Genomic DNA, 14,190 nt, shown 5'->3' with positions numbered 1-14,190 from the left:
TTCCTTCAGTGTCGCTGGGTCAAAATCCTGGAATTCCCTCCCTAAGGGCATTGTGGGTCCATAGCACATGGACTGCAGCGGGTCAAGAGGGCAGCTCGCCCCCACCTTCACTAGGGACGGGTTATAGATGTGGGCCCAGCATTAAGACTTAGTCCAGGTCATAAACAAAACCTCACATTGAGCTGAAAAGAAAACTCCTTATTCTAATTCACTGGGCATCCTTCACAATTAGAATTAATATTATTAATTAATTTTTAAAGTGCATTCTAGTCACTAATACCCAGAGGAGTTGATGGTTTGAAGTTAATATAAAAGGCAGAGAGAGCATTGAGGGTTCACTGAACTGGTGCCTGGGTTTGGAGGATTGTGCTGCATGAGAGCTCAAATAGACTGGGCAAGAAATAGACATAACCTCACCAAAACTTAAAATTCTTGGGCTCAACGGGGTCAGTACTGAGATCTTGTTTAAGTCTGGAACACTGAGATGCAGTCTCAGGCTAAGTTTTCAAGCCAATCTGAACTGAGATGAGGAGAGATTTCTTCATTCAGAGGATTGTGAATCTTTGCAATTTTCACCCTCTAAAGGTGGATAATCAGTCATTTGCAAGTCAGAATCTTATAGCATGGATAAAGACCCTTCAGCCCATCATTTCCAAGCTGGTGATCAAGCATCCATCTATTCTAATTCCATTTGCCAGCACTTGAATTGTAACCTTGTAATCCAAGGCATTTCAAGTGCTCATCCAAATACAGGAGTGTTCCCACCTCTCCCATCAGTTGAAGCAGTGAGTTCCAGGTAGTCAACACCTTCTGGGTGAAAAACATTTTCCTCTAATCCCCCCTACTTCACAGTTAGTGATCCCTCTCCTAAAAAGAAAAGGTTTCACTCTTTCTATGCTGCTCTTAATTCCAGTATTTTTCGATTAGGTCTCCCTCTTTATTCACCTTCATTCAGTATACTCAACGTTAGGGCCAAAGAGAACGAAGGGATGGTAGAGTTAGTGCACGAATGTCGGGCTGAGGTAGGAGATCAACCATGATCTGTTTGAAGGGTGGGGTCGAACAGTATACTCCCATTTCTTGCGCTCATCATTTTTAACTGCAACCTACCGTTGTTATTCCTGATACTGGGATCAGCGCCACATTTGAGAAGTTTAACGGCAGCCGGTTTCTGCCCTCGATAAGCCGCGCAGTGTAACGGAGTATTCCCCAGCTTGTCCACGCAATTGATGTTGGGTGGATTCGACTTGTTAAGCTGAAAACAATGAAACTCCAGTTAGATTTCTACAGCAGCAAGCTGAACACTGGCTTTACAGGACTACTACGGCTCACCCAAGGTGCAGTAAACATCGTCGGCCCCCCGTCTCAGTGGATGGCTCTCTCGCCTCTAAATCACAGAGTTGACAGTTCAACCCCCATCCAAGACTTGGAGTGACACTGAGCGAGTCCTGCACTGGCCGGGACTAGGCATGAACAGTTTAACACTTTTTTTTGAGTGGGAGAAATATATTGGAGATGGAGGACTGTTTAGAAATTACGCACAACAGCAAAATCCTGTGGATTAAACAATTAATGTGAGATCCTGGGAAGCACAGAATTCGTGGGACCTTGGGGTGCACTTAAAAAGTGGATGAAGTGATTAAGAAGGTGTAAAGAACACTTGCCTTTATTGGTAGAGGCAGAGAGTTTAACAGCAGGGAGATGATGCTCTAAGTGTATAAAACATTGGTACAGTGTACAGTTCTGGAATCCACATTGTAGCAGTGTGATAGCACTGGAGAGGGTGAAGAGAATATTTACCAGGATGTTGCCTGGGCTGGAGAGTTTCAGTGATAAAGAGAGATTGGACAGACTGTTTTCCTTGGAGCAGAGGGGACATGATTGAGATGGATAAAATGATGAAGGACATAGATAGCGTAGACAGGATGGAACATTTCCCTTTGATGGAGGTATTAATGACCAGGGGACCTTGGATTTAAGATAATGGGCAGGAGGCCTAGAGGGGATGCAAGGGACAACATTCTCACTCAGAGGGTGATGGGGAATCTGGAACTCCCTGCCTGTAAGGGAGGGAAAGGCAGAAACTCTCATCATATTCAAAAAAAATTCAGATGTGCTCTTGCAATGACAACGCAATGGGCCAAGTGCTGGGAAATGGAATTGGAATAGATAGGTGATTGTAATTGACCAGCACAGACTTGATGGGCTGAAGGGCCCTTTTCTGTGCTGCAGATCTCTATGGTTCTAAGCTGAAAATCTGAAACAAAAATAGAAAGTGCTGGAGAGACTCAGGAAGTCTGGACAGCATTTGAGAAGAGAGAAACAGATAACAGTTTGAGTGCGGTATGAGTCACCTACAGAAAGTGGACGACTAATTTAGTTGAGAGTCTATTCACATTCTGATTGGAAGGTCAGCATCCAGGAGGACCAATGGCATGAGAATCTGGGGCCAATGTGGAAGGGAACAAACCTGGTAAAAGGTGCTCCGGTGCCTGTCTGGAGGATGGGGTAGTGCACAGAGGAAATGGTGTGGTTGGGTGTGGGGTCAAGGTTTGAGAGTACATCCTTGCTCAGGGTGTGCTTTGTATGAGAGGTCATATAGGGAAATATAGGGAGGGTGCCATCTCCATGACCTTGATATCAGCAGCCCACTCACCAGGAGAACATCAAACAATCAGGTGTCAGTGGAGCTTGTTCAGAGCACTATAGTCCCTGATAATACAGGCCCATCCTGAAACATCCTGATAATACATGACCCGCACTACAACACAGCTGGAGTGGCTCGGACTGAAATTCGTATTGAGACCATTTTCAGCAGGAGGAAGGGAACAGGGTGGTGGTCTCCCGGGAGCTGTCCCTCACCCTTCAGGGGGCATTCCAGAGATGATAGCATCTTCCTTCCCATCGTCTATGAAGTGTGTGGGGAGAAAGCAGGAACAGTATATGGTTAGATTAAATTAGATTAGATTGTTTACAGTGTGGAAACAGGCCCTTTGGCCCAACAAGTCCACACTGACCCTCTGAAGAGCAACCCACCCAGACCCATTCCCCGACATTTACCCCTTCACCTAACACTATGGGCAATTTAGCATGGCCAATTCACCTGACCTGCACATCTTTAGACTGTGGGAGGAAACCGGAGCACCCAGAGGAAACCCATGCAGACACGAGGAGAACGTGGCGGGAATTGAACCCAGGTCTCTGGCGCTGTGAGGCAGCAGTGCTAACCACTGTGCCACCGCGCCACCCACAATATACAGAGTGGAATTATCAGTTGTGATCACACTGAACAGTGGGGCAGGCTTGAAGGGCTGAATGGCCTGCTTCTGCTGCTAGTTTTCATGTTTCAATGAGATTTCTCCTCATCTCCATCTTAAATAGCCAACTCCTATTTCAATGAATTCTTACTCTGACACTGGAGCTGTAGACAGATGGCCCAGACAACGTCAGTCTGACACCGGAGCTGTAGACAGGCGGCCCAGACAATGTCAGTCTGACACCGAAGCTGTAGACAGAAGGCCCAGATGTCAGTCTGACACCGAAGCTGTAGACAGAAGGCCCAGACGTCAGTCTGACACCGGAGCTGTAGACAGGCGGCCCAGACAACGTCAGTCTGACACCGGAGCTGTAGACAGGCGGCCCAGACAACGTCAGTCTGACACCGGAGCTGTAGACAGATGGCCCAGACGTCAGTCTGACACCGGAGCTGTAGACAGACGGCCCAGACAATGTCAGTCTGACACCGAAGCTGTAGACAGGTGGCCCAGACAACGTCAGCCTGACACCGGAGCTGTAGACAGGCGGCCCAGACGACTGTCAGCCTGACACTGGAGCTATAGACAGGCGGCCCAGACGACTGTCAGCCTGACACCGGAGCTGTAGACAGGCGGCCCAGACAACGTCAGTCTGACACCGGAGCTGTAGACAGACAGCCCAGACAATGTCAGTCTGACACCGGAGCTGTAGACAGATGGCCCAGACGTCAGTCTGACACCGGAGCTGTAGACAGACGGCCCAGACAATGTCAGTCTGACACCGAAGCTGTAGACAGACGGCCCACACGACTGTCAGCCTGACACCGGAGCTATAGACAGGCGGCCCAGACGACTGTCAGCCTGACACCGGAGCTGTAGACAGGCAGCCCAGACAACGTCAGTCTGACACCGGAGCTGTATACAGACGGCCCAGATGACTGTCAGTCTGACACCGGAGCTGTAGAGAGGCGGCCCAGACAACGTCAGTCTGACACCGGAGCTGTAGACAGGCGGCCCAGACAACGTCAGTCTGACACCGGAGCTGTAGACAGGCGGCCCAGACAACGTCAGTCTGACACCAGAGCTGTAGGCAGATGGCCCAGACAACGTCAGTCTGACACCGAAGCTGTAGACAGACAGCCCAGACAACGTCAGTCTGACACCGGAGCTGTAGACAGACGGCCCAGACAATGTCAGTCTGACACTGGAGCTGTAGACAGGCGGCCCAGACGACTGTCAGTCTGACCCTGTACAGCATGTACACAGCAAATGCTACCCCCTAGTGGTGAGGGACAGCTTAAGCAGCAAGTGGTGCCAGTGGTAGGAAGGCGTTCAGAAACCAGAGGAGAGAATCTTTCTGCAGCCCGCAGCCCGCACCAATGCAGCACACTGTTACATCCTCAAACATACTGCTTTGAATGGGCAGTGGAAGCAGATTCCATTGGAATTTGCAGAAGCAAATTGGGAAAATACTGAAAGGCTAAAAATCGGCAGGAGTATGGTGAGGGAGACCAGACGGGAATTGGATTAATAAGCCAGCCCCTTCTGTGGGGTCAGGCTGGATGGACCAAATGGCCTCATCCAGTGCCATGAGATTGTTTTCCTTTATCTACCCGGGTTTCTGAATGTGACAGAAGGAAAACGCAACAGACCAATCCATTAAAAAAAAACACGTTGGTTGCAGTAAAATCAGTCTGACAGAGCTCACCAAATCAATGATTCCTGTCACATCCCCTTCTCGTGCAGCAGTTAACAGCAGCTCCTCTGATTTCCTCTGCTGTGTTATTTCAGCAGCTGTATTTAAAAAAAGGTAGCATGAGCTTAAAGAACTGAAAAAATACACCAAACCGGACTCAGACTGACAAAGAGCCTGAATTTCTCCTGACAGCCAGCCTCCGCTCTTCCCTGCCCAACAGCATATGCAGTTAACTCTTTTAAGACCAACAGGGACAAGGTCTTTTCCCTGGGGTGGGGGAGTCCAGAACTAGGGGACATAGGTTTTGGGCTAGAGGGGAAAGATGTAGAAAGGGACCTAAAAGGGCAACTTTTTCACACAGAGGGTGGTGCGTGTATGGAATGAGCTGCCAGAGGATGTGGTGGAGGCTGGTACAATTACAACATTTAAAAGGCCTCTGGATGGGTATATGAATAGGAAGGGTTTGGAGGGATAGGAGCCAAATGCTGGCCAATGGGTCGAGATTAATTTAGGATATCAGGTAAACATGGATGAGTTGAAGCAAAGGGTTTGTTTCCACGGTGTACATCTCTGACCCAGGAATAGGAAACACGGTACAGAGGAATAGAAGGATTTTGCTTCTCCACAGATCACTGAAGGTGACAGGTCAGGGTAGTTACTAGAAGGTAGTTAAGGTGAAAGATGGGATACCTGCCTTTATTAGTCACAGCATAGATTATCAGAGTAGAGAGCTAGATTGGAGCTGTATAGAATTTTGGTTAGGCCACTGCTAGAGTCCTGTGTGCAGTTGTAGTCCTCACACGATAGGAAGGAGGTGATTGCACTGGAGAGGGGTACAGAGGAGATTCCCCAGGATGGTGCCCCTGGATGGAGCATTTCAGCAACGGAGAGAGGCTGGATAAGCTTGGGGTATATTCTTTGGTGCAGAGAAGATTGAGGAGCAACTCGACAGAAGTGTGTAAGATTAAGAGGGGGAAAGGACGGGGTAGATAGCAATCAACTGTTCCCCTTAGTCAAAGGGCCAATAACAAGGAACATCATTTTAAAGTGAGAGGCAGGAGGTTTAGATGAGATTTGAGGAAATTGTTTACATCTGGAACATGCTGGGAATCTGGAATGAGCTGCCCGGGAGAGCAGTGAGGCAGGAAATGTCACAACCTTTAAAAAGTACTTAGAGGAGCAGAGAGTCATATAGATGTACAGCACAGAAACAGACCCTTCGGTCCAACCCGTCCATCCCAAACAGGTATCCCAACCCAATCTAGTCCCCTCTGCCAGCACCCGGCCCATATTCCTCCAAACCCTTCAAGCATCATTACATTCAAGGCTATGTACATAGTGTGGGTAACTGGGCCTACAGTGGATAGTAGTGTATTGTGGTCATAGAGACTCGATGGGCTGGATGGCCTCTTCAGTGCTGTACGATTCTAGGTGTAGGCTTTTCAGCCCTTTGAGCTCATTCTGCCATTCTATAAGATCAAGGCTGAACAGGCTGCTGTCCCTGTTCCACATTTCTGTCTGACCTCACCATAATCTGAGCCCCTTGTCTATCCACCTTGAATAAATTAAAGATCCAGTCTGACAACACTCTGAGAAAACAAAAATCTGATCAGTCTCAGCAGGGAGACCTTTTATTCTGAAACAATGCCCTCCGTTTCAGTCTCCTTCCCAAGAATCTCCACCAGTGGGTGAACCTCAATTGATACAGGTCACACATGATCAACCTTTCCCCATTTCTTGTTGTGGTGGTGGTGGTGGTGGTGTCGCTACAGACCATAGGGGCTGCTCACTCATTAGAGAGAAGCGACTGGTGGGGGATTTAACCTGAGGGACCAGACCTCAGGCGAGGGAAGACACTGAGAAAGAGAGTTCTTCATGGTCACCTCAAACTGGTGATGGGAATGGGAGCCCATGCTGTTGGCATCACACTGCTCTGCAAATCAGCTGCTCCTCGGATGCTGCCTGAACTGCTGTGCTCTTCCAGCACCACTAATCCAGAAATCAACAATCCAGCCAACTGAGTTAAACCGATTCCCCTTTCCCCATTACAGTAACCCTGTCCATTTCAGAACTGAGCTGAGTGAACCTTCGCTGGGGCTGCTTCAACAACAATTGTGTCACTTCTCCAGTAAGGAGACCAAACCTTTACACAGTGCTCCAGACAGGGTCTCACCAACACCCTGAACAACTCTAAAACATCCCTACGTTTACAATCCATTCCCTTTGCAATAAACTACGCTCCAATTGCCTTTCTAATCAGCTGCTGCACCTGGATACAAACTTTCAAGACGAGTTTAGGACAGAATTGCATTGTTCAACTTCAGCAGAGATAGCTCCCATGCATCTACTGCTCTCTCCTGGCCAATGACGAGACCAGAGCACAAAGCAGATTTTTAAAAAATTCCTGGTTTTGCACGAGGTTGAGAGAGGGGTGAACTAGGCCACTCTGCCCCTCCAGTCTGTACCATAGTTTATAAAACCATGGCTGATCAGATTGGTCTACATCTGTTCCTACATCTTCTCGCCCTTGTGCCCCTGTAAAAACTCCATCCCATATTCCCAATTCCTTCGTCTTCGCCGCATCTGCTCCCAGGAGGACCAATTCCAACACCGCACAGCCCAGATGGCCTCCTTCTTCAAGGACCGCAGATTCCCCCCAGACGTGATCGACGATGCCCTCCACCGCATCTCCTCCACTTCCCGCTCCTCCGCCCTTGAGCCCCACCCCACCAACAAGACAGAACCCCACTGGTTCTCACCTACCACCCCACCAACCTCCATATACAGCATATCATCCGCCGTCATTTCCGCCACCTCCAAACGGACCCCACCACCAGGGATATATTTCCCTCCCCTCCCCTATCAGCGTTCCACAAAGACCACTCCCTTCATGACTCCCTCGTCAGGTCCACACCCCCCACCAACCCAACCTCCACTCCCGGCACCTTCCCCTGCAACCGCAGGAAATGTAAAACTTGCGCCCACGCCTCCACACTCACTTCCCTCCAAGGCCCCAAGGGATCCTTCCATATCCGCCACAAGTTCACCTGTACCTCCACACACATCATCTATTGCATCCGCTGCACCCGATGTGGCCTCCTCTATATTGGGGAGACAGGCCGCTTACTTGCGGAACGCTTCAGAGAACACCTCTGGGACGCCCGGACCAACCACCCTGTGGCTCAACACTTTAACTCTCCCTCCCATTCCATCGAGGACATGCAGGTCCTTGGACTCCTCCATCACCAGAACATAACAACATGACAGTTGGAGGAAGAGCGCCTCATCTTCCGCCTGGGAACCCTCCAACCACAAGGGATGAACTCAGATTTCTCCAGTTTCCTCATTTCCCCTCCCCCCACCTTGTCTCAGTCGATTCCCTCGAACTCAGCACCGCCCTCCTAACCTGCAATTTTTTTCCTGACCTCTCTGCCCCCACCCCACTCTGGCCTATCACCCTCACCTTGACCTCCTTCCACCTATCACATCTCCATCGCCCCTCCCCCAAGTCCTTCCTCCCTACCTTTTATCTTAGTCTGCTGGACACACTTTCCTCATTCCTGATGAAGGGCTTTTGCCCGAAATGTCGAATTTCCTGTTCCTTGGATGCTGCCTGACCTGCTGCGCTTTAACCAGCAACACATTTTCAGCTCTGATCTGGATAAGGGCCTTCATCGTGCTGCCTTCAGTAGTGTAGCCAAGACACTCCAAAGGACAGGCAGTGACTCCCACAAACAAATGTTTACAAATCTCCAATCAGACAGTCTGTTGCAAACTCTCTCTGGTCAAACACCATCGACTTATGGAAGGAGAAAAACAGCCAAGCCACTTTTCTTGGGAAAGCTCCCAAATCCTTTTGACCGTCAATGTGAGGAATGCAGCATTCCAAACGTCCAGGGGAAGGTGAGAACCGGCACAGCTGCCCAGGCGGCCTTAAGCACAACTCTCCAACTCATTCCAAGCTTCAATGCACAAACTTTAATTCACTTACTGCATTTACTCTCCAATCTCCTAAAATTATTGACAACCAACCTCAACTGAGCACAGTGTCACTCCGTGGCTCCTCACCTTGAAGCCGGAAGGGTTTCTGTCACTCCTTGAGCCTGTTAGGCTGATGTTTAATTGGTAATGGCTTGAAGGGGTATGGGGAGAAGGCAGGAAAATGGCAGTGAGGAACATATCAGCCATGATTGAATGGCGGAGCAGATTCGATGGGCCAAATGGCCCAATTCTGCTCCTATATCTCAAGAACTTAGCACAGCAGTGGGGTGTCAGATCAGAGGTACCATCTTACAGAGCAGACTGTTCCTGTTAGGACCCGATCCCCCCTCCCCCTCCGTGGTGGGTATAAAGAAGGCTATTCTGAAAGAGACCAAGGGAGTTCTCCTGGTGTCCCTTCCCCAACACCAAACAGGATTTCTGCTTGTTGCTTTGGGTGGGACCTTGCTGATCACTTTCAGCACCTCCTACATAACAGTGACGATGGCTCAAAAAGCGCTTCACTGGCTGCTGCGAAGCACGTCCTGGAAGGTGCTAAATAAATGCAAGCGTTGCTCGTTCCTACCTTCCAGCATGCTCCGGATTTCCTGGTCCTGAGTGACAGCTCTCGGGGTCTGTCCATCTCCGTTGATGACGGCAGCATCAGCAGCAAACTGCAGCAGCAGCAGAACAAGCTCCTAGAAAACACAACATCTCCCCTCTCACAGCGCAGCGTACAGGGACAACAACATACTCCTCTCCTCTGGACCATCCCACCCTTATCCGTAGGAACACTGATCAAAAATTACAACTCACATTCATGCAGTCATAGAATCCCTTGGCGTGGAAGCAGGCCATTCAGCCCATCGCCTCACACCAACCAACCAGAGAACATCCCACCAGACCCACCGCTCTACCCTAAGCCTGTAAACCCTGCATTTTCCCATGGCTAACCCACCTAGCCTGCACACTCTGGGCAATTTAGCATGGCCAATCCACCCTAACCTGCAGATCTTTAGACTGTGGGAGGAAACCCACGCAGACACGGGGAGGATGTTCAAACTCCACCCAGACAGTCACCCGAGGCTGGAATCGAACCCGGGTCCCCGACGCTGTAAGGCAGCAGTGCCAACCACTGAGCCACTGTACCATGCCAGCTTAAATGAAAAAATAAAGGAGGGTTAGCAAATGTGAGATAGAGAAAGAGAAAGACACACACACACGCACAGACACATACACACACGCACAGGCACACACAGATACACAAAGGCAGACAGAAAGACCTCTACATTGGTGAAACAAAGCACAGAATGGGTGATCACTTCGCAGAACACCCAAGGGGAGAGATTGGACAAATTTACACAGTGTTAATTGGAGGAACAACATCTCATCTTCAGACGAAGTTATAAAATCACACAATACCACGCTATAGTCCAACAGGAGCACTCCGAAGGCTAGTGCTTCCAAATAAACCTGTTGTTATTTTATTTGGATGGTGTAGAGGCAAAAGGCTCTCAGTTTAGAAAGGTTTTGCATGTCAGTATAGGCTTGGTGGGCCGAAGGGGGTGTCCCTGCACTGGATTATTCTTTGTTTCAAGTCTGGTATGACTCCTCTTCTGACTTTGGTGACATATAAAGCCCAGATACTGCCAGACCTGCTGAGTTTCTCCAGCATTCTCAAAACTGGAGCTGCTCAAGAAATCAGGATTGGAGGAGTGCCTAGAGTTCAGAGGGTTACAGGAGTTCACAGAGGTCAGGAGGGAGTACTTCAAAATATAGGCAATGCTGGGCTGGCGAGGTCCCAATGTATGCCAGGGACTGATCCACGATTATAAATCCTCCCTCCGCCCGGCCTCAGACACCCGGTCTCTGAAGCAGGGATGCTAGTGACCAGAGGCCAGAGGGGCCTGGCGCGGAGCCCGGCGGCAGTCTGGGGTCAGACCGTGTCGCTCCCTGTGCTGGTCTGCTGTGGTCAGCCTTTGGAGAGAGACTGTGATATTTGGCCTTTCAACTCTTGTGTTTTCTGACCTATGGTTATAGTGTGTATAGCCATGTTGTAACTTTTTTTTCTTCATTTGTCCATTCTGTAACTAAGGATTGTACCGAGGTACTCTGTACCTAAGGTGGCGCTGTCAGCGGAGACTTATAAACTTTTCACTGTACTCAATTCAAATAATATTCAAGTTTGGCTTACAGAACCTGGCAAGTATTGAACAAAATTATAAATCACAAAATTAAAAGATCACAATCGCAATCCTTGAAAATGTTCTCACCTTCCGTCCTGTGAAAGCTGCTCGATGGAGCGGAGTGTCACCAACGTCATTGGCCACATTCACATCTGCATTAGCCTATCAGCAATAAGATGACCAATAAATAATCCAATGATTAACTCCAACACCACGGCCATTAAAACAATGAAGTGAAGCCGGTTTTGTGAGGACCAAGTTTCTTTGCATTGACAGGACCACTTGGAATATACACTTGGAGAGGGGTCCAACCAATAAGGTAAAAACAAGGACTGCAGATGCTGGAAACCAGAGTCTAGATTAGAGTGGTGCTGGAAAAGCACAGCAGTACAGGCAGTATCTGAGGAGCAGGATGCTACCCGACCTGCGGTGCTTTTCCAGCACCACTCTAATCTAAACCAGCAACCAACAGTCCACATCGCTACTTCAATCCCAATTGAACCTCCTACCAATCAAACTTCATCTGTTCCTCTCCTTGTGTGTTTATCCAGCGTCCCATGGATACACCTACAAAATCCTAACAGGACTGGACAGGGTAAACACAGGATAGACGATGGGCAAAAGGGAGTACTGCAGATGCTGGAGGTCAGAGTCAAGAATAGTCCTTTCCTGATGAAGGGCTTTTGCCCGAAACATCAATTTTCCTGCTCGTCGGATGCTGCCCGACCTGCTGCGCTTTTCCAGCACCACTCTATTCTTGACACAGGAAGGATGATGACCAGGGAGTCCTGAACCACGGGGTCACGGTCCAAGGATACGGGGTGGGCCATTTCGAACCGAGATGAGGAGAAATGTCTTCACCCAGAGAGTGGGGAGCCTGTGGGATTCTCTGTTAAAGAAAGTGATTGAGGCCAAAACATTGGAAGTTTTCAGGACACAGAGTTAGATACAGTTCTTCAGGCTAAAGGGATCAAAGGGTCTAGGAGAGAAACAGGTCTGAGTTGAATGATCAATCAGAATCATATTGAATGGAGGGGCAGGCACAAAGGGCCGAATGGCCTACTCCTGCTCCTATTTTCTAAGTTCCTATGATTCTGTTGGTACCTTCTTTCCACAGAATAAGTACCTGCAAATTCAGGTGGCAGGTAATCATATTTCCAAACGCAGAGATACACACATCATCGACTCATATTACTAAAGGGTAAAAGTTCACACAACCGTTGACCAGAATAAAACACTTGTTACCATCTTTGATGCTGCTGGATTCAAAAATTTAAAATTAATCACACAGTGTGCAACATCTAAAGACCACAACTTACCTTCAATAATTCCTCCACAACATCTCTGTGTCCAAAATAGCAGGCGAGATGGAGAGGGGTCCAACCAAAATTTGATTTGCTCCGACCTGAAAAGGAGTGACTTGATAATTACTCAACCCACAGACAACTGCTCGATAAAAAACATCAAGAGACTCAGACTCCATCTGATTTTGCCAGGGTCATCATCATTCTGGCAATCCTAGAAAAGTGCAAAAATACGACCAACAGATCGACACGGCCTCATCTAACCTCACAAAATCCTTTCATTAGATTAGATTAGATTACTTACAGTGTGGAAACAGGCCCTTCGGCCCAACAAGTCCACACCGACCCGCCGAAGCACAACCCACCCAGACCCATACCCCTACATTTACCCCTTCACCTAACACTACGGGGAATTTAGCACGGCCAATTCACCTGACCTGCACATCTTTGTGACTGTGGGAGGAAACCAGAGCACCCGGAGGAAACCCACACAGACACGGGGAGAATGTGCAAACTCTACACAGAGTCGCCTGAGGCGGGAATTGAACCCGGTCTCTGGCGCTGTGAGGCAGCAGTGCTAACCACTATGCCGCCCATACAGCCAAGGTGCAGCACGGTGGCTAAGTGGTTAGCACTGCTGCCTTACAGCGCCAGGGACCCGGGTTCGATTCCAGCCTCAGGTGACTGTGCAAACTCACCCAGACATTCTCCCTACATCTGTGTGGGTTTCCTCCCACAGTCACAAAGATGTGCAGGTTAGGTGGATTGACCATGGGGAAATTCAGTGACGCTAATACCAGTGAATGTCAAGTGGCAATGGTTAGATTCTCTGCTATTGAAGATGGTCATTGCCTGGTAGTTATCAGAGTAAGGTGCTGTACATTTCAGACAGAGATGAAGAGGAATTTCTTTTCGCAGTTGAGTGAATCTGTGCAATTTTTTTTACCACAGAGGGCTGGGGTCGTGGCTGAGACAGACAGATTTTTAATCAGGAAGGGAAATCGAAGGTAATGGGAAAAAGGCAGGAAAGTGGATTATCAGATCAGCCATGATCGCATTGAATAGCAGAGCAGACTTAATGGGCTGAATGGCCTATTTCTCTTCCCAGGTCTTATTTAATCTGTGCAGAAAAACTTATTTAACAGAGGTGTTCAACAGTCATATTGGAATAGATTCATATTCATGTTGATGAAGAGAGGGTAAATAAAGAGGGGCTGTTCCTAGTGGGAACAGCCCACTGGTCATTCACCAGTGGAGGCAGACTGACAAAAAAAAAACTGCTGAGGGCAAATGAGACACATTTATACAGCACATTGGAACTTGCTGTCTGAATGATTGGCATTTTCAAAACATAAATCCTAGAGAAAAAATGGAACTTGCTGAGCCATGGGGATAGAACGGGGGAGTGGAATTTATTGGGCAACACTCTCAAACAAGATGGACTGAATGGCCTCCACTTGTGCTGTAAGATTCGGAGGAATTCAAATACTCAGGAGAGGCAATTGGAAACATTTGAAGAAAAACACACAGAGAAGAGAAAACAGTGAAGCTTAAAGGAGAACTTACCTTTGCAGTTAATATTGAAAGCTAGCTTTTCAAACCTTCTCCGATCCAGCAGCTGCTTAACCTCTTCCAAGATGCCATTTCGAGCCTGATGAAGTAACTGTTCCTCAGCTTCAAGCAAAACCTGCTCCTCAACCTCAGAACTCATTCCTGAAAGAAATTTAAAAATAACACAAATTATCTTCAAAATCCAGGAAAGCATTCAGCAT

At 48.4% G+C, this 14,190-nt stretch overlaps 1 protein-coding gene across 3 annotated transcripts in view; it reads right to left on the bottom strand.

Moving 5' to 3' along the window:
- The window catches only part of osbpl1a (oxysterol binding protein-like 1A), a 217,741-nt gene that overhangs the window by 180,261 nt on the left and 23,290 nt on the right, over positions 1–14,190 (bottom strand). For all 3 annotated transcript variants that reach the window (XM_060823911.1, XM_060823912.1, XM_060823913.1), the window contains exons 2-7: positions 13,985–14,131; positions 12,434–12,519; positions 11,202–11,276; positions 9,515–9,626; positions 4,963–5,048; positions 1,111–1,255 (exon numbers count right to left, since the gene is read on the bottom strand). In XM_060823911.1, coding sequence (XP_060679894.1) covers positions 1,111–1,255; positions 4,963–5,048; positions 9,515–9,626; positions 11,202–11,276; positions 12,434–12,519; positions 13,985–14,129 — 649 coding nt within the window. In that variant the 5' untranslated portion in view covers positions 14,130–14,131. The remainder of the gene's footprint in view (positions 1–1,110; positions 1,256–4,962; positions 5,049–9,514; positions 9,627–11,201; positions 11,277–12,433; positions 12,520–13,984; positions 14,132–14,190) is intronic.

The sequence above is a fragment of the Hemiscyllium ocellatum genome, chromosome 4 (assembly GCF_020745735.1).
Source record: "Hemiscyllium ocellatum isolate sHemOce1 chromosome 4, sHemOce1.pat.X.cur, whole genome shotgun sequence".
Classification (NCBI taxonomy): Eukaryota; Metazoa; Chordata; class Chondrichthyes; order Orectolobiformes; family Hemiscylliidae; genus Hemiscyllium; species Hemiscyllium ocellatum.
Note: the sequence above shows the minus strand (reverse complement) of the source record. Positions and strands in the feature narration are given on the sequence as shown.